This window comes from Ascaphus truei, chromosome 15 (assembly GCF_040206685.1).
Source record: "Ascaphus truei isolate aAscTru1 chromosome 15, aAscTru1.hap1, whole genome shotgun sequence".
Taxonomy (NCBI): domain Eukaryota; kingdom Metazoa; phylum Chordata; class Amphibia; order Anura; family Ascaphidae; genus Ascaphus; species Ascaphus truei.
The window spans coordinates 17,248,425-17,272,568 of record NC_134497.1 but is presented as its reverse complement, the minus strand read 5'-3'; the positions used below and the strand labels follow the sequence as shown (position 1 = coordinate 17,272,568).

At 47.1% G+C, this 24,144-nt stretch overlaps 1 protein-coding gene across 1 annotated transcript; it reads right to left on the bottom strand.

The window, feature by feature from the left end:
* Nucleotides 1-2,431: 2,431 nt before the first annotated feature.
* On the bottom strand, nt 2,432-23,407 carry LOC142466617 (uncharacterized). Its single transcript, XM_075571838.1, has 8 exons — nt 23,284-23,407; nt 21,175-21,312; nt 18,529-18,628; nt 7,602-7,715; nt 5,504-5,719; nt 4,391-4,445; nt 3,611-3,671; nt 2,432-2,732 (listed from the first exon to the last, which is right to left on the bottom strand). The coding sequence occupies exons 2-8, from the start codon at nt 21,287-21,289 to the stop codon at nt 2,689-2,691; spliced, it is 705 nt and encodes a 234-aa protein (XP_075427953.1). The 5' UTR covers nt 21,290-21,312; nt 23,284-23,407; the 3' UTR covers nt 2,432-2,688.
* Nucleotides 23,408-24,144: the final 737 nt, after the last annotated feature.

The window sequence follows — 24,144 nt, the reverse complement described above, 5'->3', positions numbered from 1 at the left end:
GGATATAGGACTGGTATGCACACAGGGGAAGGATGTAGAACTGGTTTGCACACAGGGGAAGGATGTAGGATTGGTATGCACACAGGGATAAGATGTAGGACTGCATGCACACAGGGGAAGGATGTAGGACTGGTATGCATAAATGGGAACGATGTAGGCCTGGTATGCACTGGGGAAGGATGTAGGATTGGTATGCACATGAGGGAAGGATGTAGGACAGGTATGCACACAGGGGAAGGATGTAGGACTGGTATGCACACAGGGGAAGGATAGGACTGGTATGCACACAGGGATAGGATGTAGGACTGTATGCACACAGGGGAAGTATGTAGGACTGGTATGCACAATGGGGAACGATGTATGCCTGGTATGCACTGGGGAAGTATGTAGGACTGATGCACATGGTGGATGGATGTAGGACCGGTTTGCACAAAGCGATAGGATGTAGGACTGTTATGCACATGGGGGAAGGATGTAGGTCTGGTATGAACATGGGTAAAGGATGTAGGACTGGTATGCACCGAGAGGAAGGATGTAGGACTGGTATGTGCACAGGGAAAGAATGTTGGACTGGTATGCACACACGGGAAGGATGTAGGACTGGTGTGCACACATGGGAAGGATGAAGGACTGGTATGCACACAGGGGAAGGATGTAGGACAGGTATGCACACAGGGGAAGGATGTAAGACTGGTATGCACAATGGGGAACAATGTAGGCCTGGTTTGCACATGGGGAAGTATATAGGACTGGTATGAACACTGGGGAAGGATGTAGGACTGATGCACATGGTGGATGGATGTAGGACTGGTTTGCACAAAGGGATAGGATGTAGGACTGGTATGCACACAGGGGAAGGATGTAGGACTGATATGCACACAGGGGAAGGATAGGACTGGTAGGCACACAGGGATAGGATGTAGGACTGTATGCACACAGGGGAAGTATGTAGGACTGATATGCACAATGGGGAACGATGTATGCCTGGTATGCACTGGGGAAGTATGTAGGACTGATGCACATGGTGGATGGATGTAGCACCGGTTTGCACAAAGCGATAGGATGTAGGACTGGTATGCACATGGGGGAAGGATGTAGGTCTGGTATTAACATGGGTAAAGGATGTAGGACTGGTATGCACCGAGAGGAAGGATGTAGGACTGGTATGCGCACAGGGAAAGAAAGTTGGACTGGTATGCACACAGGTGAAGGATGTAGGACTGGTGTGCACACATGGGAAGGATGAAGGACTGGTATGCACACAGGGGAAGGATGTAGGACTGGTGTGCACACAGGGGAAGGATGTAAGACTGGTATGCACAATGGGGAACAATGTAGGCCTGGTTTGCACATGGGGAAGTATATAGGACTGGTATGAACACTGGGGAAGGATGTAGGACTGATGCACATGGTGGATGGATGTAGGACTAGTTTGCACAAAGGGATAGGATGTAGGACTGGTATGCACATGGGGGAAGGATGTAGGTCTGGTATGAACATGGGTGAAGGATGTAGGACTGATATGCACCTAGAGGAAGGATGTAGGACTGGTATGCACACAGGGGAAAGATGTAGGACTGGTATGCACACAGGGGAAATATGTAGGACTGGTATGCACATGGGTGAAGGATGTAGGACTGCTATGCACACAGGGGAAGGATGTAGGACTGGTATGCACTGGGGAAGGATGTAGGACTGGTATGTACTTGGGAGAATATGTAGGATGAGGTAGAATGTAGGACTGGTTAGCACTGGGGAAGGATTTAGGACTGGTATGCACACAGAGGGAAGGATGTAGGACTGGTATGCACACAGGGGAAGGATGTAGGACGGATATGCACACAGGGGAAATGATGTCGGAAGAGGAAGAATGTAGGACTTGTTTGCACTGGAGAAGGATGCAGGACTGGTATGCATTGTGGAAGGATGTAGGACTGGTATGGACCGGGAATGTAGAGTTATTAAACAAATTGTTGTATGTAAAATTACATGAAAATGTTTTACTGGTTGTAAACTTTTTTGGTGGTAAGAAATCTGTATTTGAAGTGGGTGAAGCCAGTTCCAGCTGTCTTTGTAACCTCAAGCAAGTCACATATGTAAAATGGTTTCTGAGTACTTTCAAGTTACATTTGAATTGTTAGGGGATAAACAGCCTTGACAAATTGGTTCCAGATATACAGAAGGAATTATCTCTAATCCCCAAGGACCAATACAGATACCACCTCTTATTGACAAATACAGAGACCCCCTCTTATTGACTAATACAGAGACCACCCCATGATAATTACAGAGACCACCCCCCACTGACCAATACAAAGACCACCCCAATGACCAATAGAGAGACAATCGCAATAACCATTACAGAGACCACCCCAATGACTGAGCCTGAGGTATATCACATAAAAGAAATGAGTAGTCCTGCAGCAGTTACTGAATGCAATGTGTATCATTTATTGAAAGGGTGAAATCGCCTTTACAATCAGATACTGGTGATTCCACATATAAAGAATAGGCCCCGCTACCCAGAATGCAGTGTCAACCTCCCAGAACCCACATGGGACCTACGGAGAGGTCAAGAAAATGGATCTGCGTCTCTCAGGACATCTGCGTTTCTGAAGCTGTGATTTCCCCGATATGTTCTTGCTCCGTTTCCATTGGCGCATAACGGAGCGAACATCTCCTCTGCAGTTATGTTGAGGATGCTGGGTATATTTCATTTAAACCACCCAACTCTGCGAGGAGAAGAAACATTACATTACTTCAAACGTATGGTGACAGGGTGAAGTCAACCCCTATCAGTTATGCCTGGGAGACATATGTCTGAGTGCTTCATCCAGCACTTATAAGGGTTAACTCAGGTGGAAGCTAGGTAATCAGAATGTAAGCTGAAACCTGATAATCAGCAAGGTATAAGATGATGTTGTTACTGGCAGTAGCTGACTGCCTTAGACCATTGCACATGGCTATATGTGCTGCTAGCCAGACGGATACATCAAGCTACAGTAACTACTGCAACCAAAGTAAGAGACTTGTTCATTTGTTTTTCCTGACTGCTTAAAAGACACATACGGTTTGGTTATGGTTTAGCCAGCCAGCCTGCTAGATAGGCCTGGTGTGTTAGTCAATCCTCCCAATGTGGAGCAGGATTTGTTTTGTTTAAAGGGACAGTGTACCCGCATGTTGTGTATGCTGTGGAGAAATAAAGCCACTGAACGTTTTCATTATCCTGAAACTATACGTGTGGACTGTTCCCTGACTTCGGCTACAGGCCGTCCTGCCACACGTATCATTGCAAGTTCTGTTACAGCCGTGAAGGGCCCCGTGAACCAGTCAGAAAGCCAAATGCGCTGCCCTGGCGTGTCCCATGGGTCTCTCTACCGGAGCCGCCATATGTGAGTGAAATAAACAAAGAGAAATAAAGCACAAAGCGCCTTAATCTCTATAAAAGTCAATGAGGATTTGGGGCCAAAAAATGGCACATTTTAGATTTGATAGAATTACACCTGAAGAAAAACAAGTAACGTGAACGGGTCACAATACAAGGGGAACACATACTGTATCTGTGCAAGCTGTCCTTATTACTTTCATAAAACATGATGTCTCAATTTACCAATTCCGAAGCTAATGAAGTTTTTAAAAAATTGTTCGACCCATCCATGCATTTCTGTGATCTGTGTGAAAAGACAGAAAGGTTATTGTGTAATGGTGAAGAAAAGCCTTGTGTGCACACCGGCTACGTATTAATGGTCTGATGCAGGCCTGGCCAACTCCAGTCCTCAAGGCTCACCAACAGGTCACATTTTCTGGATATCCCTGCTTCAGCACAGCTGGCTCAATCAATGGCTCAGCCAATGACACAACTTGGGGACTGGAGTTGGCCACCCCTGGTCTACAAGTAATTAAAGTGTTTGATAAACCCACATTGTGTAGGCCAAGGCCTCTCCAGCCATTGTCATCCTGTAACCCTTCTGTGTAGGTATTCTAAACGTGGTGGTGTAAAATAAATAAATAAATAAATAACAATGCAAAGTAATGTGAGGGGTTATTACATGTTAGTGATGAAACACGGATCTGGGCTATTACTTTCATCATTTTCATTATTCTTTCATTAAGAAAACTACCGGGTCCAATGGCAATGGGATATTTGTCTTTTAATGGAGTCTTAACACAACTATATATATATAGTATAATACTCCTATATTTGTGGTTGCCACTTGTATAAGGATCTACATTATATAACTTTTATTGATAAGAACCCCCCACGAGTTTGTTTCTCAGTGTTTCTGAGTTCATGATAACGGTGTTCCCGTGTATAATAGAGGTGGGGAGGTGCGGACATGTTCCCCCTGTGTAGCGTTTGATCACTTAGCAGAATAATGTCATACTCTACCTTTTTATTTATCTCGGCCGCAACTGGGAAAAATATAGCGCCCTTCAGCTTCACACTGGGAGAGAAAACATCATGGGATCAGTGTGGGAAGCAGATTTGGTCATACAATGTAAGCATGTAAAATGCAGGGGTCATGTTTGTCTACTCCCCTCCATTCCCACATCCTGTAACATGCTAGTAGTACACCAGCGGACTGTAATATGCTAGTACTACCCCGATAGCCTGTAACATGTTAGTAGTACCCCGATAGCCTGTAACAAGTTAGAAGTTTCCCGGCAGCCTGTAACAAGATAGAAGTTTCCCGGCAGCCTGTAACAAGTTAGAAGTTTCCCGGCAGCCTTTAACATGCTAGTATATCTCCGATGCCTTGTAACATGCTTGTAGTACCACAATAGCCTGTAACATGCTAGTAGTACCCTGATAGCGTGTAACATGCTAATAGGACCCTGATGCCCTGTAACATACAAGTGGTACCCCAATGCCATATAACATGCTAGTAATACCTCAATGCCCTGTAACATGCTAGTAATACCCCGATGCCCTGTAACATGCTAGTAATACCCCGATGCCCTGTAACATGCTAGTAGTAACCCGATAGCCTGCAACATGCTAGTAGTAACCCGATAGCCTGTAATTCTTGGTACATTGTCAAGATACTTCTCTCGTTCCCCTTTCATGGAATAAGACATGTTGGGAGATGTATGTGGTATCAGAATAGCTAGGGGGCAGTACTAGGGTAGAATAAGGATGCTTATTAGCGACAGTGGGGGGGGGGGGGGGGGGGTCTGCCTGTAACCTTCTTAAGTGCATAGTTTGCCCAAAATGTGTGATTGTTAGAAATCACTTATTCTAATGGAAGTAAATGTACAGAGTTTGATTCGTAATCATTACCCAAAAATCTATAAACCTAGAACGTTCTGGTTCTGTACCAATGATGCTGTCCTGTGAGGTCATGTATGTAATGGGATAATTGGCTGAAGATGTACAGTACTACTACAATATAAACCCACCCTTTTCTTTGTTAAATACGCCACACACACCTAGCGATACTGTTTCTCACTGGTGGGGAACTTGTTTCCCAAGTAATATACTTAGAAATGTCACAATACTTACTTCACTTGTTGCAAAACGTTAATATCGAGCTCTCCGCTTCCCTGAATCAATGCATCTCCTCTTGTATATTCTAACTGGCCAGAAGAGGTCACGGTAACTTTTATGTCAATAGAGAGTGTCAAATATCCGTCAACAGTGACTGTTTCTGTGGAGGGTACTAGATCACCTAGTCCACGTACTCCAGCTACTCCAACTACATCGTCTAAAAGAGGTACGCTGAAAAAATAGAAAGAAGAGGGACCATGAAACAGATCTCTGTACATCTGATCTTTCTCACCCTCTGTTTGTCATCTAGTTGTCTGTCTGTAACTGCCTGTCTGTCTGCCTGTCTGCCTGTCTCTCTGTAACTCTCTTCTCTCTGTAACGGTCTCCACTCTGTAACTGTCTGCCTGCCTGTAACTATCTGCCTCTCTGTAACTGTCTGCCTGTCTGTAACTGTCTGCCTGTCTGTAACTATCTGCTTGCCTGTCTGTCTGTCTAATTATTTTGACAACAAACAGCTGTTTGTTTTGCATCGATTATATGATTGTCTGCATATCTGATTACAAAGATGTATAACCAGCCTCACACTGATGATACCCAAGAGGTGGAAATAGCTGTCTGTTAGTGGGGTTACTGGCTCTGCCCTTTTTTTTTTTTTTTTTTTTTACAAAGACTGTGCTGAAAAGCTGTGTAATGTGGCAGGCAGAAGCTTATAGGGGGTCCATGTTAAAACAGATAAGAAGCAAAAAGTGACTGTAACAGGGCCTTAACCCCTGTCTAAAAATGCTTCAATAGAAAGCCTGTATTAGTCTGAGGAGGCCAGCAGAGAGCTGGTTAATTGCAGCTAGATAATTAACCAGTCTCCACATGGCTCATCGGCAGGTAGAAAAGCCTCCTGCTTGTACTGCAGCGAGATCTCTTGAGCACAGGGGGACTGTGCTGCTCGCAAGACATCAGGAACTCTCTCTGTAACTGGAACCCGCCAGAGGGTTCCCCCCCAACGGACACCAACCTAGAGACTGACATATAGAGCCTTCTGCTTACAGGTATCTTTTTGGACTTTGGGGTTATAGTTTGGGAAGAGGCTTATCCTCCCAGCCCCTCAGATAGGGACTGGGAAACTAGGTTATCCCTGACACAGGGATAGGAGTTTATTTATTTTTCTGCATCATTAAAATGTATTGCTTAAATTGATGGGATGAATAAAAGACATGGTTTATTTTCCCCAAATATGTCTTCCTGGCTGTACCTGTGCACATGTCTCTGACAGTGACATTTTGTGCTCATTTGCATATCATTACCCAGAATCCCTGGCTGCAGTTGAAGGGTTGCAGATCTGACTGAGACATGTGAATGTGCTCACAAGTGGGATTTGCTGACTATCTGATGGAATTAACCCCTCAGTTAGTGTACCACAGGCCTGAAACAGGAGTGCCCACAGCTCTCCTTCCCCTATTAATTAGTCAGTCCGACACTCACTGGGGATATTCCAAGTCCGCTAACACCCGGAGATCCTTATCTACACCTTTATCTTGTGTTTTCCAAGTCTGTACTTTTCCTTGTTCATTTTATTGACACATTACAGAAATATTGTTATATTTCTGTCATTCTGCACAACTTTCTCTGCTCATAACCAGCGGAATAATGTATATTTCTTCTTCAACCCGAAAAAATGATAACAAAACAAGTAAACAACTAAAGATGGACATATTACTAATATTTATGCTACATTTTCTAAGAATGTTAAAATGTTGTATTTATAGTCTGCCTCCCACTATTGGGAATTTGCCACTTCCCAAATCCTGATTTATTGATTTACAAGTTACAAATTTATTAGCCGTTAACAAAAGCATTATGAGACATGTTTGCCACGTGGTGCTAAGCTGCACGGCACCCCAGGCTAAGTCTTCACTTGGAAGAGCTGTGAGGTGTGTTATGGATTAGCACTGCTTAGCAATCATGGACCTCTGTTTGCACGTGCTACTGGATCTATTGTTTTGTTTTTTGGGGGCTCAGATTTGGCCTCGATTTGAAACCTATTGGAAGTGTCTTTAATACAAAACAATTAGCTTCAATCTTCACTCATTTAACCAGGAAACAAAATCAATTTACTTACTCAACGTCAAGACTGAGATTTCCATAAAAGTAGGTCCTGATTACAATCGCACCTTGGGCATTTGAGTGTAAGCTCACATAGAAGTCGTTGAATGCTAGGTTCTTTAAGTTTACTCTGTAAAGGAAAGAACACGATGATAGAAAAGATTAGTCAGACTGTAGATCACCTCCCTGACTTAGCTCTTCTGTGCGGGGCAAATAGATTTACTCACACCAACACTGGGCATGGCAAGAAGGCAAAGAGATGAAAAGGGAGACGGGGAGGGGAAAAGGGAGATGGGGAGGGGAAAAGGGAGACGGGGAGGGGAAAATGGAGATGGGAGGTGAAAAGGAGATGGGGATAGGGAAACCGTGAAGGGAGCTGTAAAACAGGGTGAGACGGTAAAAGGGGAATGGGGGGAAAGGGGATGGGAAAAGGAGATGGAGAGGGTGAAAAGGAGATGGAGAGTGAAAAGGTGGCGGGAGCGGTGAAAGGAGATGGGGAGGGGAAAAGGAGACAGCGACGGGGAAAAGGAGACTTAGAGGGGGAAGGGAAAAGGAGACGGGGAGGGTGAAGGGGAGGGAGTGAAAAGGAGATGGGCAGTGGGAATAGGAGACGGACAGGAGGAAATGGTACGGGGATGGGAATGTGCATGGGGAATGTAAAAGGAGACTAGGAGGGGAAAAGGAGATGGGGGAGGGCAAAATGAGATGGGGAGGGGGGAAAGGAGATGGGGAAAAGGGAGACGGGAGGTGGAAAGGAGACCAGAGGGGAAAAAGAGATGGGGAGGAAAAAGGGAAGGAAGACGGGAGGTGGAAAGAAGGCCGGAGGGGAAAAGGAGATGGGGAGGAAAAAGGAAGACAGGGAGGAGAAAGGGGACAGGGAGGGGAAAAGGAGATGGGCTGAAAGGAGACGGGGGGAAAGGAGATGGGGGGAAAGGAGAAGGGGAGGGGTTAAAGGAGACGAGTAGGGGGAAAACGAAATGAAGGGGAAAAGGAGACAGGGATGGGAAAAGGAGATGGGGGTGAAGAGGAGACGGGGAAAGAAGAAGGGGAGGGTAAAAGCAGGCGGGGAGGGTAAAATTAGCAAGAAGGCAAAGAGATGAAAAGGGAGACGGGGAGGAGAAAAGGGAGACGGGGAGGGGAAAATGAAGATGGGATGTGAAAAGGAGATGGGGATAGGGAAATGGTGAAGGGAGCTGTAAAACAAGGTGGGGAGGGTAAAAGGGGGATGGGAAAAGGAGACGGAGAGAGTGAAAAGGAGATGGGGTGTGAAAAGGAGGCGTGAGAAGTAAAAGGAGATGGGGAGGGTAAAAGGAAGACGGGAAAGGAGACGGGAGGGGAAAAGGAGACAGGGACGGTGAAAAGGAGACAGAGGGGTGAGGGAAAAGGAGACGGGGAGGGTGAAGGGGAGGGAGTATAAAGGAGACGGGCAGTGGGAAAGGGAGACGGGCAGGAGGAAATGGTACGGGGATGGGAATGTGCATGGGGAATGTAAAAGGAGACTGGGAGGGGAAAAGGAGATGGGGGAGGGGAAAATGAGATGGGGAGGGGGGAAAGGAGACAGGGAAAAGGAAGAAGGGAGGTGGAAAGGAGACCAGAGGGGAAAAGGAGATGGGTAGGGAAAGGGGAAGGAAGACAGGAGGTGGAAAGAAGGCCGGAGGGGAAAAGGAGATGGGGAGGAAAAAGGGAGACAGGGAGGTAAAAGGGAGACAGGGAGGAGAAAGGGGACAGGGAGGGGAAAAGGATATAGGGTGAAAGGAGATGGGGGAAAGGAGACGATGGGAAAGGAGAAGGGGAGGGTTAAAAGGAGACGAGTATGGGGAAAATGAAATGGAGGGGAAAAGGAGACAGGGATGGGAAAAGGAGATGGGGGTGAAGAGGAGATGGGGAAAGGAGAAGGGGAGGGGAAAAGGAGACGGGGATGGGAAAAGAAGGCATGGAGGGTAAAAGCAGGCGGGGAGGGTAAAATGAGACGTGGAGGGAAAAGGTATGGGGAGGGGAAAAGGAGACTGGGAAGGGAAAAGGAGACAGGGGAAAGGAGAAGGGGAGGGGAATTTAGGACAGGAAAAAGAGACAGGTGGGGGAAAAGAAGGCGTGGAGGGGGAAAGGTGACAGGGAGGGGAAAAGGATATAGGGGGTGAAGAGGAGACGTGGAGCAGTAAAAGGAGATGGGCACTGGAATAGGAGACGAGGAGGGGAAAAGGAGACGGGGAGACAGGGAGGGAAAAGGAGGCGGGGAATGGGGGAGGGAATGGGAATGAGGGATGGGGAAAGGGGATGGGGAAAGGGGACAGGGTGGGGAAAGGGGACGGGGAAGGTAAAATGAGACGGGGAGTGGGGCAGGGAAAGAGAGACAAGAAGGGGGAAATGGAGACGGGGAGGGGGGAAAAGAGACAGGGAGGGGGTAAGGGGAGGAGGGATGGGGAAGGGGAGGGAAATGGGATAGGGAGGGGAAAAGGGACGGGGAAGGTAAAATGAGAAGGGGAGGAGAAAAGGAGACTGGAAAGGAGATGGGGAGGGGAATAGGAGATGGGAGGAGGAAAAGGAGACAGAGTTGAAAAGGAGATGGGAGGCAGAAAAGGAGATAGGGAGGGGGGAATGGAGATGGGGAGGGAAAATGGCAAAGGGGAGGGGAAAAAGAGATGGGGAGGGGTAAAAGGAGAAGGGGAGGGTAACAGGAAGATGGGGAGAAAGGAGACGGGGATAGGAGACGGGGAATGGACATGGGGAGGGTAAAAGAAGATGTGAAGGGTTAAAGGAGAAGGGGGGAAGGGGACAGGGAGGAGGAAAAGGAGACAAGGAGGGTTAAAGGAGATGGGGGAAAGGGGACAGGGAGGATTAAAGGAGAATGGGGGCAGGAGACATCGACGAGAAAAGGAGACAGGGATGGGTCAATGGGGTAAGGGGAGGGGAAAAGGAGGCAGGGGGAAAGAGACGGGGGAGTGGAGACAGGGGGAATGGAGACCGCAGGAAAGGTGATGGGAGGAAAAGAGACAGGGGAAGGAGATGGGGGAAAGAGATATGTGAAAAGAGATGGGGGGAAAGAGATGGGGGAAAGAGACAAGGGGAAAGAGATGGGGGAAAGGAGACAGGGGGTGAAAGGAGATGGGGAAAGGAGAAGGGGGAGAGAGATGGGGAAAGAGACAGGGCAAAGGAGACAGGGGTGAAAGGAGATGGGGGAAAGGAAACAGGGATAGGAGATGGGGAGGGTAAAAGGGAGACAGGGATAGGAGATGGGAGGATAAAAGGGAGACGGGGGATAGGAGATGGGGAGGGAAAAGGGAGACGGGAAGGGAAAAGGAAAGGGACAAAAAGGTGATGGAGAGGGAAAAAGGAGATGGGGAGGGAGAATGGGAGAAGAAAAGGAGATGGAGAGAGAAGGATGGAGGGAAAAGTAGATGGGGAGGGTAAAAGGAGACGGGAGGGGAAAAGGAGATGGGGAGGGGAAAAGGAGATGGGGAGGGGAAAAGGAGATGGGGAGGGGAAAAGGAGATGGAGAGGGGAAAAGGAGAAAGGGAGGAACCAGATCGATTTTGTCCGGCTTGCTCATAAATCTGGACTTTCATGGTGCAGAACCTTAGAACCCACTTCCCCACGTTTTGCTAGCAGAGGGGCCTGCAATACTCATGTTCAGAAACACAGAGGTCCGATATCACCTGGCTCACAATCAGTCATTAATTGTTCACACATCACGTAGCACAATCAGTCATTAATTGTTTGTCCCTGAGGTTAATGCAAATCCACAAAGCTAATTACTTACAAAAACAACGGCCGGTATATATCTCATTAGCATATGCTTAACGCCATGTGATTTGGTGCAGTTGGAGAGGAGGGGTGAGGAGAAGTGAGGCTGGAGAGGAGGTGTGGGGGGGAGTGCGGCTGGAAGGGAGGGTGTGGAGGAGTGCGGCTGGAGAGGATGGATGAGGGGGAGTGCTACTGGAGTGGGGGGTGTGGCTGGAGAGATGAGGGTAAGGGGGAGAACAGCTGGAGAGGAGGGGTGAGAGGGTGTGAGGCTGGCGAGGAGGGCTGGGGGGGAAGTGCAGCTGGAGAGGAGGGGTGGGGGGAGTGCGGCTGGAGAGGAGGGGTGGGGGGGAGTACGGCTAAAGAGGAGGGGTGGGGGGGAGTGCAGCTGGAGAGGAGGGGTGGGGGGGAGACCGGCTGGAGAGGAGGTGTGAGAGAGAGTGCGGATGGAGAGGAATGGTGGGGGGGAGTGCGGCTGCAGAGGAGGGGTGAGGTGGAGAGCGGCTGGAAGGAAGGGGTGGGGGGTAGTGCGGCTGGAGAGGAGGGGTGGGGGGAGTGCGGCTGGAGAGGAGAGGTGTGGGGGGAGTGCGGCTGGAGAGGAGGGGTGGGGGGGAGTGCGGCTGGAAGGAAGGGATGGAGGGAGTGTGGCTGGAGAGGAGGGGTGGGGGGAGTGTGGCTGGAGAGGAGGGGTGAGGGGGAGAGCGGCTGGAAGGAAGGGGTGGGGGGGAGTGCGGCTGGGGAGGAGGTGTGAGAGAGAGTGCGGATGGAGAGGAATGGTGGGGGGGAGTGCGGCTGCAGAGGAGGGGTGAGGTGGAGAGCGGCTGGAAGGAAGGGGTGGGGGGTAGTGCGGCTGGAGAGGAGGGGTGGGGGGAGTGCGGCTGGAGAGGAGGGGTGTGGGGGGAGTGCGGCTGGAGAAGAGGGGTGGGGGGGAGTGCGGCTGGAAGGAAGGGATGGAGGGAGTGTGGCTGGAGAGGAGAGGAGGGGTGGGGGGGAGTGCGGCTGGAAGGAAGGGATGGAGGGAGTGTGGCTGGAGAGGAGGGGTGGGGGGGAGTGCAGCTGGAGAGGAGGGGTGGGGGGGAGACCGGCTGGAGAGGAGGTGTGAGAGAGAGTGCGGATGGAGAGGAATGGTGGGGGGGAGTGCGGCTGCAGAGGAGGGGTGAGGTGGAGAGCGGCTGGAAGGAAGGGGTGGGGGGTAGTGCGGCTGGAGAGGAGGGGTGGGGGGAGTGCGGCTGGAGAGGAGGGGTGTGGGGGGAGTGCGGCTGGAGAGGAGGGGTGGGGGGGAGTGCGGCTGGAAGGAAGGGATGGAGGGAGTGTGGCTGGAGAGGAGGGGTGGGGGGAGTGTGGCTGGAGAGGAGGGGTGAGGGGGGAGCGGCTGGAGAGGAGGGGTGACAGGGAGTGTGGCTGGAAGGAAGGGGTGAGAGGGAGTGCAGCTGGAAGTGAGGTGTAGAGGGGGTGGGCAGCTGGAGAGGAGGGGTGAGGGGGAGGGCGGCTGGAAGCGAGGTGTTAAGGGGAGTGTGGCTCGAAGGGAGGGGTGGGGGGGAGTGCGGCTGCAGAGGAAGGGTGGGGGGGAGTACGGCTGAAAGGGAGGTTTGAGGGGGAGTGTGGCTGAAAGGGAGGTGTAGAGGGGGTGGGCAGCTGGAGAGGAGGGGTGGGAAGGAGGGCGGCTGGAAGCGAGGTGTTAAGGGGTGTGCGGCTCAAAGGGAGGGGTTAGGTGGAGTGTGGCTGAAAGGGAGGGGTGAGGGGGAGTGTGGCTGGAATTTTGGGGACATGCTGAAGCATTATGGAGACAGCGGTAACACTGCTGTAATAACAAATGGTAAGTACAGTGTTACCAGCCATTCTTACAATCGCAGCATTACACTCATACCTGTATATTGCCCAAATCACCATACCCACAGGACCCTACCCACAGGACCCTATGCACAGGACCCTATGCACAGGACCCTACACACAGGACCCTACCACAGAAGCCCTACCCACAGGACTCTACGCACAGGACCCTACGCACAGGATCCCACCAACAGAAGCCCTACCCACAGGACCCTACGCACAGGGCCCTATGCACAGGACCATATAATAATAATAATAATAATAGCATGTTCTTGTATAGCGCTGCTAGTTTAACGTAGCGCTTTACAGAGACATTTTTGCAGGCACAGGTCCCTGCCCCGTGGAGCTTACAATCTATGTTTTTGGTGCCTGAGGCACAGGGAGATAAAGTGACTTACCCAAGGTCACAAGGAGACGACACTGGGAATTGAACCAGGCTCCCCTGCTTAAAACTCTCAGTGCCAGTCAGTGTCTTTACTCACTGAGCCACTCCATCTCCCCGTATGCACAGGACCCTACTCACAGGCCCCTCTTCACAGGACCCTACCCACATGACCCTACCCACAGGACCCTACCCACAGGACCCAACGCACAGGACCCAACCCACAGGACCCAACCCACAGGACCCAACCCACAGGACCCTACCCACAGGATCCTACCCACAGGACCCTACACATAGGACCCAACACGCAGAAACCCGACTGTAGATGGACGTTCACAGAGGTACACAATTTGGAGACGTTTATAATGTGAAATTATAATAGGTCTTTATTGTGCCTTTTTCTTTTCATCAGGAAATTATCCAAACACAGGGGGGGAACAAAGCTTCCATTCACTTGGGAGTATTTCTAGTGAAATCCTTGCAATTAGTTCACATCTCCATTAGTTAAGCTTCTCCCAGCCCAAACACATAACATGAAAATAAGCAGATATAAGCAGTCTCTTAATAAGGAAAGTCTTATCTGTTTAGTTGCTGTAGAGTAAGCTTCTCTGCTCTCCTGGAACCGCACCCGTGCGTGCACAGAAAAAATTCAGCATCCAGGTTTAGAAGTCTTATTTGGTGTCTTGCAATCAGCTCTGCTGTGTGGCTGGCAGAGCTCAAGACTGGTCAGCTCCAGAGATCTGGGTTTCTTTGGTCAGTCTCTCATGGGACTCAAGAACCTCTGCTCTGTCTCTCCAAAGGTCAGCTCTCAGTCAGAGCTAAAGAGAGTCACTTCCTGTCTCAAAGGCAGGCTTTTTTTAAACAATCTAATCAGGCAGGTGGTGTTTAGTAATTAACTACCACACTGCTAGATTAAAGGAACATTACTGAACACGGATAAGTCCCCTGTTACATACCTCCCCTGTTTGTGGGAAGCTCGGGCTTACCACGGCCAAAGCCCATCTTTCCACTCTCATTCTAGATATCTCTGTGACTTGAATGATAGTGGATGGAGGAAGAGAACCCTCTGTCCCACTGGGATTGGAGCCCTTTCTCCAATTTATTTTTGTCTCCTCCCAAAGATGCTTGAGATCAGCACTCCTCAGTCGCTCGAGGAGGACTTTTTCCACGTAAAGTATTTTTATTGTGTGCGCGGTCTTGAGATTTCTGTTGCGTCGGGCACTCCTCTTTTTGTAGACAAAGTGTATGGCAACAGTTGTAGGGCAGTTAGGACTAGCCCTTAGAGTTTTCTGCTCTTGAAGTGGTCTTTCTGCAGCTTCTCCACCCCACGGAGTCGCCAGTTCAGCTTCTTCAGCTAAGGATTCTTCTGGCTTTGATTCTGCACTCCTACCTCTGTTTGTTGCCTTTTGGGCAGCTGTAGGTTTGGCTAGTGCTTTCTTTGGTGGCTCAAACTTCGTAATTTTGTTTTGAAGTTTCATGGAGTCCCCAACTCTCACTGTACCCTTGTCCTTACGGGCATTAGTTACTGTGAGATACTGGTGCTTGGGCAGAGCCAATACCTTTTTCCTTATTGGAGGAATCTGTATCAGAGTCTCCTTCATATTCTGGAGCTCTGTAATTTTTGTCGTCAAGGTTGCCGCTGCGTCTGTTTTCTCCTTGGTGTACTGACTCAAGGGAATGGAACAGTCTCTCTGTCTCTCCAGCTCTTGCTCCAATTTCTGAACCTTCTCATGCTCCCTCTCATTCAGAGTCACCTGGTATCAAAGCTCCGCTTCCAACGATGCTCTGAAGACATGCAGCGTGGCCTTTAGCTCCTCATACTGCTCTGTGGAGACGTACTGGGTATTCAGAAGTTCCTGCAGCGCTGGTACCTCTTTAGCAGCCTGCAGTTTTTCTTCCTGTTTGCGTTTGCTGCTTCTCCTCAGCATACTGGAGGTGTGTACGCAGACCTTTAAGTTGGTTCTGCAGTCGGTGCTCTGTGTCAAACTTTTCCTTGAATTCTTCTGTTAACTGAAAATGTTCTTCTTTCAGTTTTAAGTTCTCTTTTTTTAATCTTGAACTTTCTCCTTTTTCAGTCTCTGTATTCTTCAGGGCTTCTTTGCAGTCCTCCATCCATTTACGCACATCTGCTTTGAGAATGACAATCTCCTGGCGTGAGACTTCCGTCTCTAGGTTGAGGGTCTGAAGCTCCTTCTGAGAGACTTTGAGAACTGTACAAACATTACCAATAGTTTCTTTAGCAATGTCCAGCTCCTCAGTGAGACTGTGTAGTTCCTTTCTGGAAACTTCCACATCTGTGCGGCAGCAGTTGGTCTCATGATGTGAGGCATCAAGCTCTATACGAAGAGTGTGAAACTGTTGCTGGAAGACTGTCATCTGCTTCAGTGCCTCCTCATACTTCCGCTTTAGCATAGCCACCATTTTATCAGATTGGCTCTGCTGTTCATCCATGGTGGAGATAGTAGCCTTTGCAGTATCTAGCTCTTGAGATCCTCCAATTCGGTCTTGGCCGCAGAGTAAATTGCGAGCACAGTCTTCTGTAGCTCAGCATTATTTTTTCTCTCTCTTCCTAATTCTTCACAGAGCAGATCACAATCATGCCTGGCAATTTTCAGGGCGTCTTCAGGGCTGGTCAAGGGATCGTCACTCACTGGTTCCGGCTCCGCTTCCCTGGGATGACTAGTTGAGGGTTCCTCACTGTTGGCACTGAACAGACACTTCTTTGGGGTACACGACTTCTGCCTTGGGCCCTCTGGATATTCGGTTAACCGTGGGACGAATTCTCCATTTTCTCTAGGCTGCAGGGCAACTCGGTCCCCCTATTCCTCCACAGGATCTGCGGACGTGTCTGTTCCTTCCACGGTAAGTGAAGAACTGCTTTTCTTTTTCCGCCTTTTTGATTTGGATTACACCGTCCCTTCAGGGATATTGGGGTCTCCATCTTAATTTGAAATTTTAGCAGCTTCATTATATACGCCAGGCTTTTCTTGCAGTTGCTTTAGCCGACAGAAATATTGGGTGATCTGCTGCTCCCGCTCTGTCTCTTGTTGATCATACTCGTCATCAAAGGGAGCGGTCTTTTCTGTTCGTGCCGAGTTCAGGCACCCCCACCATTCTTGGGGTGTTTTGTGGTTGTGACTTGGTTCGGTTTCCCCGTAAGAGATGTCTTCCTCTTTATTGGACTGGAAGGGCCACTCATCCGTGGGGTAGGGTTCATTACAGGAACGCTGCATCTTGTCCTCCATTTTTAGGCTATCAGGTGTAATTTTCTTCCTGACCTCAGGAGGCGCTATTGAAGCTGTTGCCACTGTATTTGCTAGAACCCCCAATTGTGGTAGTCCTACAGATGGGCATATTTTGCTTGTAGAGGTCGTAGCTCTCAAAGGCATCTCTGTAGACTTTTCTTTCTTGGATAATTTTTTTTTTTTTTTCAATATCAGCAGTGCTGTGCATGCATTTTCTTTTATCAGGTATACAAGATGTGCAGTTGCTAGGTAAAAAAGTCTATTTGCTTTACATCATTTTCTTGCAGGGTGCAATCTCCCCGCTTCAGCAACAGAATTTGGTTTTCTGCCTGAGTTCAGTAATTTTCAGTCTCATCTTTGGGTATTATGGCATTCACACTTCACACTTTGGATGTCTGTTTTTGCTCCCAAGATATACAGTATATAGGCAGACTTTTTTACTTGCAGAAAAAAAACATTCTTTGCAGTGGACTATTACTTTCATTCCCGGCAGGGTGACTCAACATTCAGCAATTGGTTTTGAAAAAACCTTTTACACAGTTCAGAAATCACTTTTTCACACTTTTCTGCATATACTCCATTCACAGCTGGTAGTCCTATGCGGTGTGGCAACCTTTATCTGCAAAATCAGTACCACTCGTGCGTCACCATCTGTATTCACTGCTTCAGCGAAACTTTTGAAAACAACAAACACCTATCCCTTTCCAAGGGCTGACTCACTTCTTGAACCCTGACTATGGCTGAAAGGCAAAGACCTTTATTTCAATGACCATATTAAACTTTGTGATAGGCAAAATAAGGTTTAGCTACTTCAGCAGTCTCTTCTGGGTTTTTGTCAGCATCAGTGGTGTGTATCCCTTTAATTCCGATCTCTGCTGCATGAGTTTTTTTTTGTTTTTTTTCAGACTGTTTGTAGGCAAAAAGCATAAAAAAAAATTCACATAAAAATCTCCTGTCCTTTTTAACTACAAAGACACCTCTTGTCCCACCTAGGACACCAAATGTAGACGGACGTTCACAGAGGTACACAATTTGGAGACGTTTATAATGTGAAATTATAAGAGGCTTTATTGTGCCTTTTCCTTTTCATCAGGAAATTATCCAAACACAGGGGGGGAACAAAGCTTCCATTCACTTGGGAGTATTTCTAGTGAAATCCTTGCAATTAGTTCACATCTCCATTAGTTAAGCTTCTCCCAGCCCAAACACATAACATGAAAATAAGCAGATATAAGCAGTCTCTTAATAAGGAAAGTCTTATCTGTTTAGTTGCTGTAGAGTAAGCTTCTCTGCTCTCCTGGAACCGCACCCGTGCGTGCACAGAAAAATTTCAGCATCCAGGTTTAGAAGTCTTATTTGGTGTCTTGCAATCAGCTCTGCTGTGTGGCTGGCAGAGCTCAAGACTGGTCAGCTCCAGAGATCTGGGTTTCTTTGGTCAGTCTCTCATGGGACTCAAGAACCTCTGCTCTGTCTCTCCAAAGGTCAGCTCTCAGTCAGAGCTAAAGAGAGTCACTTCCTGTCTCAAAGGCAGGCTTTTTTTAAACAATCTAATCAGGCAGGTGGTGTTTAGTAATTAACTACCACACTGCTAGATTAAAGTAACATTACTGAACAGGGATAAGTCCCCTGTTACACCGACCTTGTTAGCGATCTGGGGAAGAGCAGAAGAGGGAGCAGTTAAAGAAAAGATTGCTGGTTATAACAATAAATGAGGACATTTTGACTCTCCCATGTAACCATGTACTCACCGAACAAGTCCCACGTTTAGGTCAAGGCTTAAGCTTATTGGTGATAGCGCAACGAATTTTTGCACTGAGTCTTTGAAGTTGCCCTGATTGTTTTTTACAGCTGTGAAATCATTGATAAATGATTAGTCTTTGGCGGCTTATAATGTCTGAGTGTATTTGTTATATTTGGGGGTGAGTTTGTGACCTGCTGCGATCACAAACTGCTCTGAGTTTGAATACCCTGTGATCACCCAGGTAGCATTCCCTTCTCTGCCCAAATGTCTGTCCCTCACCCTGTATCTCTTACACCCGTTTAACTATTCGCTCGCTGACAAACTCTTTGTAACAGGACAATGATCCGATGTTTGAATTTCCCAAATGTAGACGTTTTGGAATAAAACCTTTCTGACTATACAGTACCTTTATTGCTACCCAGTCTTGTCACACATCGATGGGAAGCTCCTTGTGAGATCATGCCAAGAACATTTGGGGATTTCTGAATTTCCCAAATTTGAACCCCAAAGTTTAGAGAAAACTGTTTGTCCTTTCTACTCTATGCTAAAAATAACAGCCTCATGGAATAGATACCTAGCGTAACCTAGCGGAACTATCATTATGGCAATCCTTAATTATGACAACTATAATTATTATTATGACAATGGACATGGTTCAACAGAACAGCCACAGTGTACGTTTTATAGCAGGGATCTGCTCCCCATGCAAAATGTCTATATTTAACCATTTCTAAGTCATTTCGCTGCGGGTTTTTAGCAATCCTACTCTTTTTGCATTCTGCTGTTGAATTCTGCAGATATCTGTTTATGAAAATTTGTCTCCAGGGGAAAGTAAAATGGCCGCCCCTCTTGAAAGCACAGAGGTTGCCATGGTAACAACTGATATACTGCTGAATAACAAATACACAAGAACAGGAAACCTGGTTTCTGAGCACTCAATCACTAATTATGATTTCTGGATGTTTTAAAATATATTTTAATGTCACAAAAATGTACATATTAGTGCCTGATTGTGAGCACCTATAGTACTCTTACAATGATCCTAGTCACTAAACGTATGTTGTTTGTATTTTTAATGCCCATTATTTTATATTCATTTTTGTGACATTAAAATATATTTGAAAACATCCAGAAATCATAATTAGTAATTGAGTGCTCAGAAACAAGTTTTCCTGTTCTTGTGTATTTATTTAGCATTTACCTAGTGAGCACCTCACTTTATTCCATTTAGCTGTGGCGGGGTTCATCCTGTGTTTCTACCCTGCTGAGTAACAAACTGGTGAAAACGCAGCAAAAAAAAAAAGAATAAAGATTTGGAAAATAGATCATGACCAATATCAGGTATCCGTTATCAGGTATCAGAGGTAACAGGTATCAAGTATCAGGTAACGGGTAACAAGGTATCAGTTATCAGGAATCAGAGGTAACAGGTATCAGGTATCAGAGGTAACAGGTATCAGAGGTAACAGCTATCAGGTATCAGGTAATGCGTAACAAGGTATCAGGTGTCAGGTAACGGGTAACAAGTTATGTTTACACTTCATTTCTGGTTTCTGGGAGAATTTATGTATTTTGTAGGAGAATTGAGGGGCATTTTGAATGTGTGTATATCTTTCTTTATATAGTGCGATCCAGGTGCATAGCGCTATTGAAAACACACAACAAAATATTATAACACAATGGGAATAAGAGCTTCAGACATTGAGATACCGTATTAGGGTGAGACGTAAGGAGGGGCAGTGGAGTGTATAGTGAAATATTAGGGCGAGATGTAAGGAGGGGCAGAGGAGGGTATAGTTGGATATTAGGGTGAGATGTAAGGAGGGGCAGAGGAGGGTATAGTGATATATTAGGGTGAGATGTAAGGAGAGCAGAGGAGGGTATAGTGAGATATTAGGGTGAGATGTAAGGAGGGCAGAGGAGGGTACAGTGAGATATTAGGGTGAGATGTAAGGAGGGACAGAAAAATGTATAGACTTAAAAGAGAGTAGAAGAATTTTGTTGGCACTGTAGATGCATTTTGGAGGGGAATGGAGAGGCATTTTGTAGGGGAATTGGGGAGCATTTTACGGTATATAAGAGTTGATTCCTTTTGTAGGGGAGTTTATGGGCATTTTGAAGGTGAGTTTATGGGCTTTTTGCAGGGGAATCGATTAAATTTATAGGAGAGGATACATTTATGGCAATGCAATTAATAAAGCTGCCGAGTGATCCGATTTCTTGTGATCGATCAAAGAACATCCTGCTTCCCAGGGTGCACAATATGGCCGCCTATTTATAAATAGTTGCTATAGCAACCCAAGTAACCTTACTGAGAACATTACAAATCATTACAAATCCTTAAAAAATACATAAAGAGTGAGGAAATGTAAAGTGTAGGAAGTAGTATCTAATACTACACATCTGATTTATTATTTAAACATACAGAATTTTGCATAAAATGTTGCTTTAATACATGCACAGGCTTTGTGAATGCATAAAGTGTAAATAGAGTCCCACTTCCTCCCCTCCCCGTTAGCTTGCATGGTATACTGTTAGTATTGGGGGCAGGTGGGTAATCCCGCAGGGAGGTTTGGGATATAGAATACAGTACATACTGTACGTGTTAGAAGATTATCATTAAGCAGCTAGAATAACAGAGCACTTTACTTACCATTGTAAACTTTGCAATAGTCGCAAGATAAATCTTTAGCACCATCATCAGCATCAGCATCTGCCGATGGGAGGGAGAGTCCCAAGACAAGAGCCAAACACACCAACTTCCACATCTTGGGTTTGTCAGACTTCTAGGCTGGGGAGAAACATGCAGAGGCAACATAAGGGGCAGAGCTGTGACACATATGCAGGTACAGTATGGGTATCCAGAGAGATATGTCAGTGTGCCAATGAATGATTGGGATGTAATGTGACAGTGGGATAGATATTATTAAACACAAGAGAGAGGTGTGAATGAAAGGGCGGAAAACCACAACGTTTGGTGAGAACATTGCGAAGAGGAACTGAAGATAGAAAAAGGGGACAAGTAGCAATCAACTTGTCAAGATGAGTTTGTGGGCCCATATCTACTGAGCAGTCTTCTGCCGAAAGACACCTTTGGGCGTCGAGTTGAATGTGCTGGGAGGTGTTTGACAGGAGACTGATTAGTGAATATGGGCCAGTGTGAGATAAGAACGGAGAGAAGGGAACTGAATGTAGAATAAAGAGGACGTGTGAGCTGGAGAAAGAGTAACAGAGAAATACACCACGGCAGAGTAATACTGATAGTATCAACTAGTGGCAGGAAAATAGGTAAGTGTCAGAGAGTGGGGAGATAGGGAGGAGAGAATATTGGGGCGAAAGGGAGGAGAGAATATTGGGGAGATAGGGAGGAGAGAATATCGGGGAGATAGGGGGGATAGAATATTGGGCAAAATCGGAGGAGAGAATATTGGGGAGATAGGGACGAGAGAATATTGGGGAGGTAGGGAGGATAGAATATTGGGGAGATAGGAAGGAAAGAATATTGGGGAGATAGGGAGGAGAGAAAATTGGGGAGATAGGGGGGATAGAATATTGGGGAGATAGGGGAGAGAATATTGGAGAGATAGGGAGGATAGAATATTGGGGAGATAGGGAGGAGAGAATATTGGGGAGATAGGGGGGATAGAATATTGGGGAGATAGGGGGGATAGAATATTGGGGAGATAGAGAGGAGAGAATAATGGGGAGATAGGGGAGAGAATATTGGGGAGATAGAGAGGATAAAATATTGGGGAGATAGGGAGGAGATAATATTGGGGAGATAGGGGGATAGAATATTGGGGAGATAGGGGAGAGAATATTGGGGAGATAGGGAGGAGAGAATATTGGGGCGATAGGGAGGAGAGAATATTGGGGAGATAGGGGGGATAGAATATTGGGGAGATAGGGGGGATAGAATATTGGGGAGGTAGGGAGGATAGAATATTGGGGAGATAGGGGGGATAGAATATTGGGGAGATAGGGGAGAGAATATTGGGGAGATAGGGAGGAGAGAATATTGGGGAGATAGGGAGGAGAGAATATTGGGGAGATAGGGGGGATAGAATATTGGGGAGATAGGGAGGAGGGAATATTGGTGAGATAAAGAGGAGAGAATATTGGGGAGATAGGGAGGAGAGAATATTGGGGAGATAGCAGAGAATACTGAGGATATAAGGAGAGAATATTGAGGCAATAAGGAGGAGAGAATATTTGGGAGATATGGAGGAGAGAATATTGACAGTATAGGGCGGAGAAAATATTGGGGCGATAGGTAGGGGAGAATATTGACGAGATAAAGAGGAGAGAATATTGGGGAGATAAGGAGGAGAGAATATTGGTGAGATAAAGAGGAGAGAATATTGGGGAGATAAGGAGGAGAGAATATTGGGGAGATAGGGAGGAGAGAATATTGGGGTGATAGGGAGAGGAGAATATTGGGGTGATAGGGAGAGGAGAATATTGGGGAGATAGGGAGGAGAGAATATTGGGGAGATAGGGAGAGGAGAATATTGGGGAGATAGGGAGAGGAGAATATTGGGGAGATAGGGAGGAGAGAATATTGGGGTGATAGGGAGAGGAGAATATTGGGGTGATAGGGAGAGGAGAATATTGGGGAGATAAGGAGGGGAGAATATTGAGGAGATAGGGAGAGAATGAGAGGAGTATTTGCAGGAGATTGCAGAGATACTGTTATGGAGAGAGACATTGAGATTGGAAGGGAAGGGTGAGAGCTTTTCATCCTTCAATGCTTTATTCTTACCCAAGCCTCAGTGATGAGTTGATATCTGAAGGTTCTTGTTGTGTGAAGGAACAGGTAGAGATGTTGGCTTTTTATACACCTGAGAAGATGGAAACAGACTGAAGTCAATAAGGAACTCTCAGTCTTCAAACGTCATTGTTTAATTGGAATATTACAATGTAAATATGACATCAAAGTTCGGAGAAGTAATTAAAGCCTCGCAGAAGGGCAACGGTCTACAGAGCCAAAGACGATCACTCAGTTTGGGCAGCTAGTGCTTTGCCAGCAGAAAACTGGCATCTGTCGTTCATTTGAACAGCAACTTCAAGCCTGAAAGCTGCATCCTCTCCAACATGTTACTTGTACATTTCTGGGGTTATGTAATTTATTAAGGGAACAAAAGGGGGAAAGTTCCCTTATGCTAGTGGCACTCCGTCACAAATGCAAGTAGAGAGGAATGGATGTATAAAATTAATAGATAACTATTAATAAAATCAATAATCCATGCACATACAGATGCAGCTCACAGTCATTACTCAGAGCTACTACTCACAGTTACTACACATAACTGCACTCACAGTTACCACTCATAGATACTCCTCACAGGTACCGAGGGCCGCAGACAGATTTCCCCCGTTTCCAGGACTAGAGTTACGTCCGGGCCTCCCCCCTCCCCCCTGTGTGGACGGTATTGCGAGCCCCCCCCATTTCACACCTCACGTGCCTCCTCTATTTCCTTTCCCTCTTCCCATGTATTTCTCTCCCCTCTTTCTCACACCTTCTTCCTCACTCTCCCCCCCTCCCGCCTGGCATGTATTTATCTCCCCTGAATCTCACTCTTACCCCCTCTTTTCCTCACTCACTCTCTCCCCCCACTCGTCC

What these genes read in the sequence shown, in the direction of transcription:
- LOC142466617 (XM_075571838.1), bottom strand. Translation starts at nt 21,289, where the DNA reads ATGTGGAAGTTGGTGTGTTTGGCTCTTGTCTTGGGACTCTCCCTCCCA. An exon ending in CTAAACGTGGGACTTGTTCG is followed by an intron (nt 7,716 to 18,528) that starts GTGAGTACATGG and finishes TTTCCTTTACAG; the next exon opens with AGTAAACTTAAAGAACCTAG. An exon ending in CGGCCGAGATAAATAAAAAG is followed by an intron (nt 3,672 to 4,390) that starts GTAGAGTATGAC and finishes CTTTTCACACAG; the next exon opens with ATCACAGAAATGCATGGATG.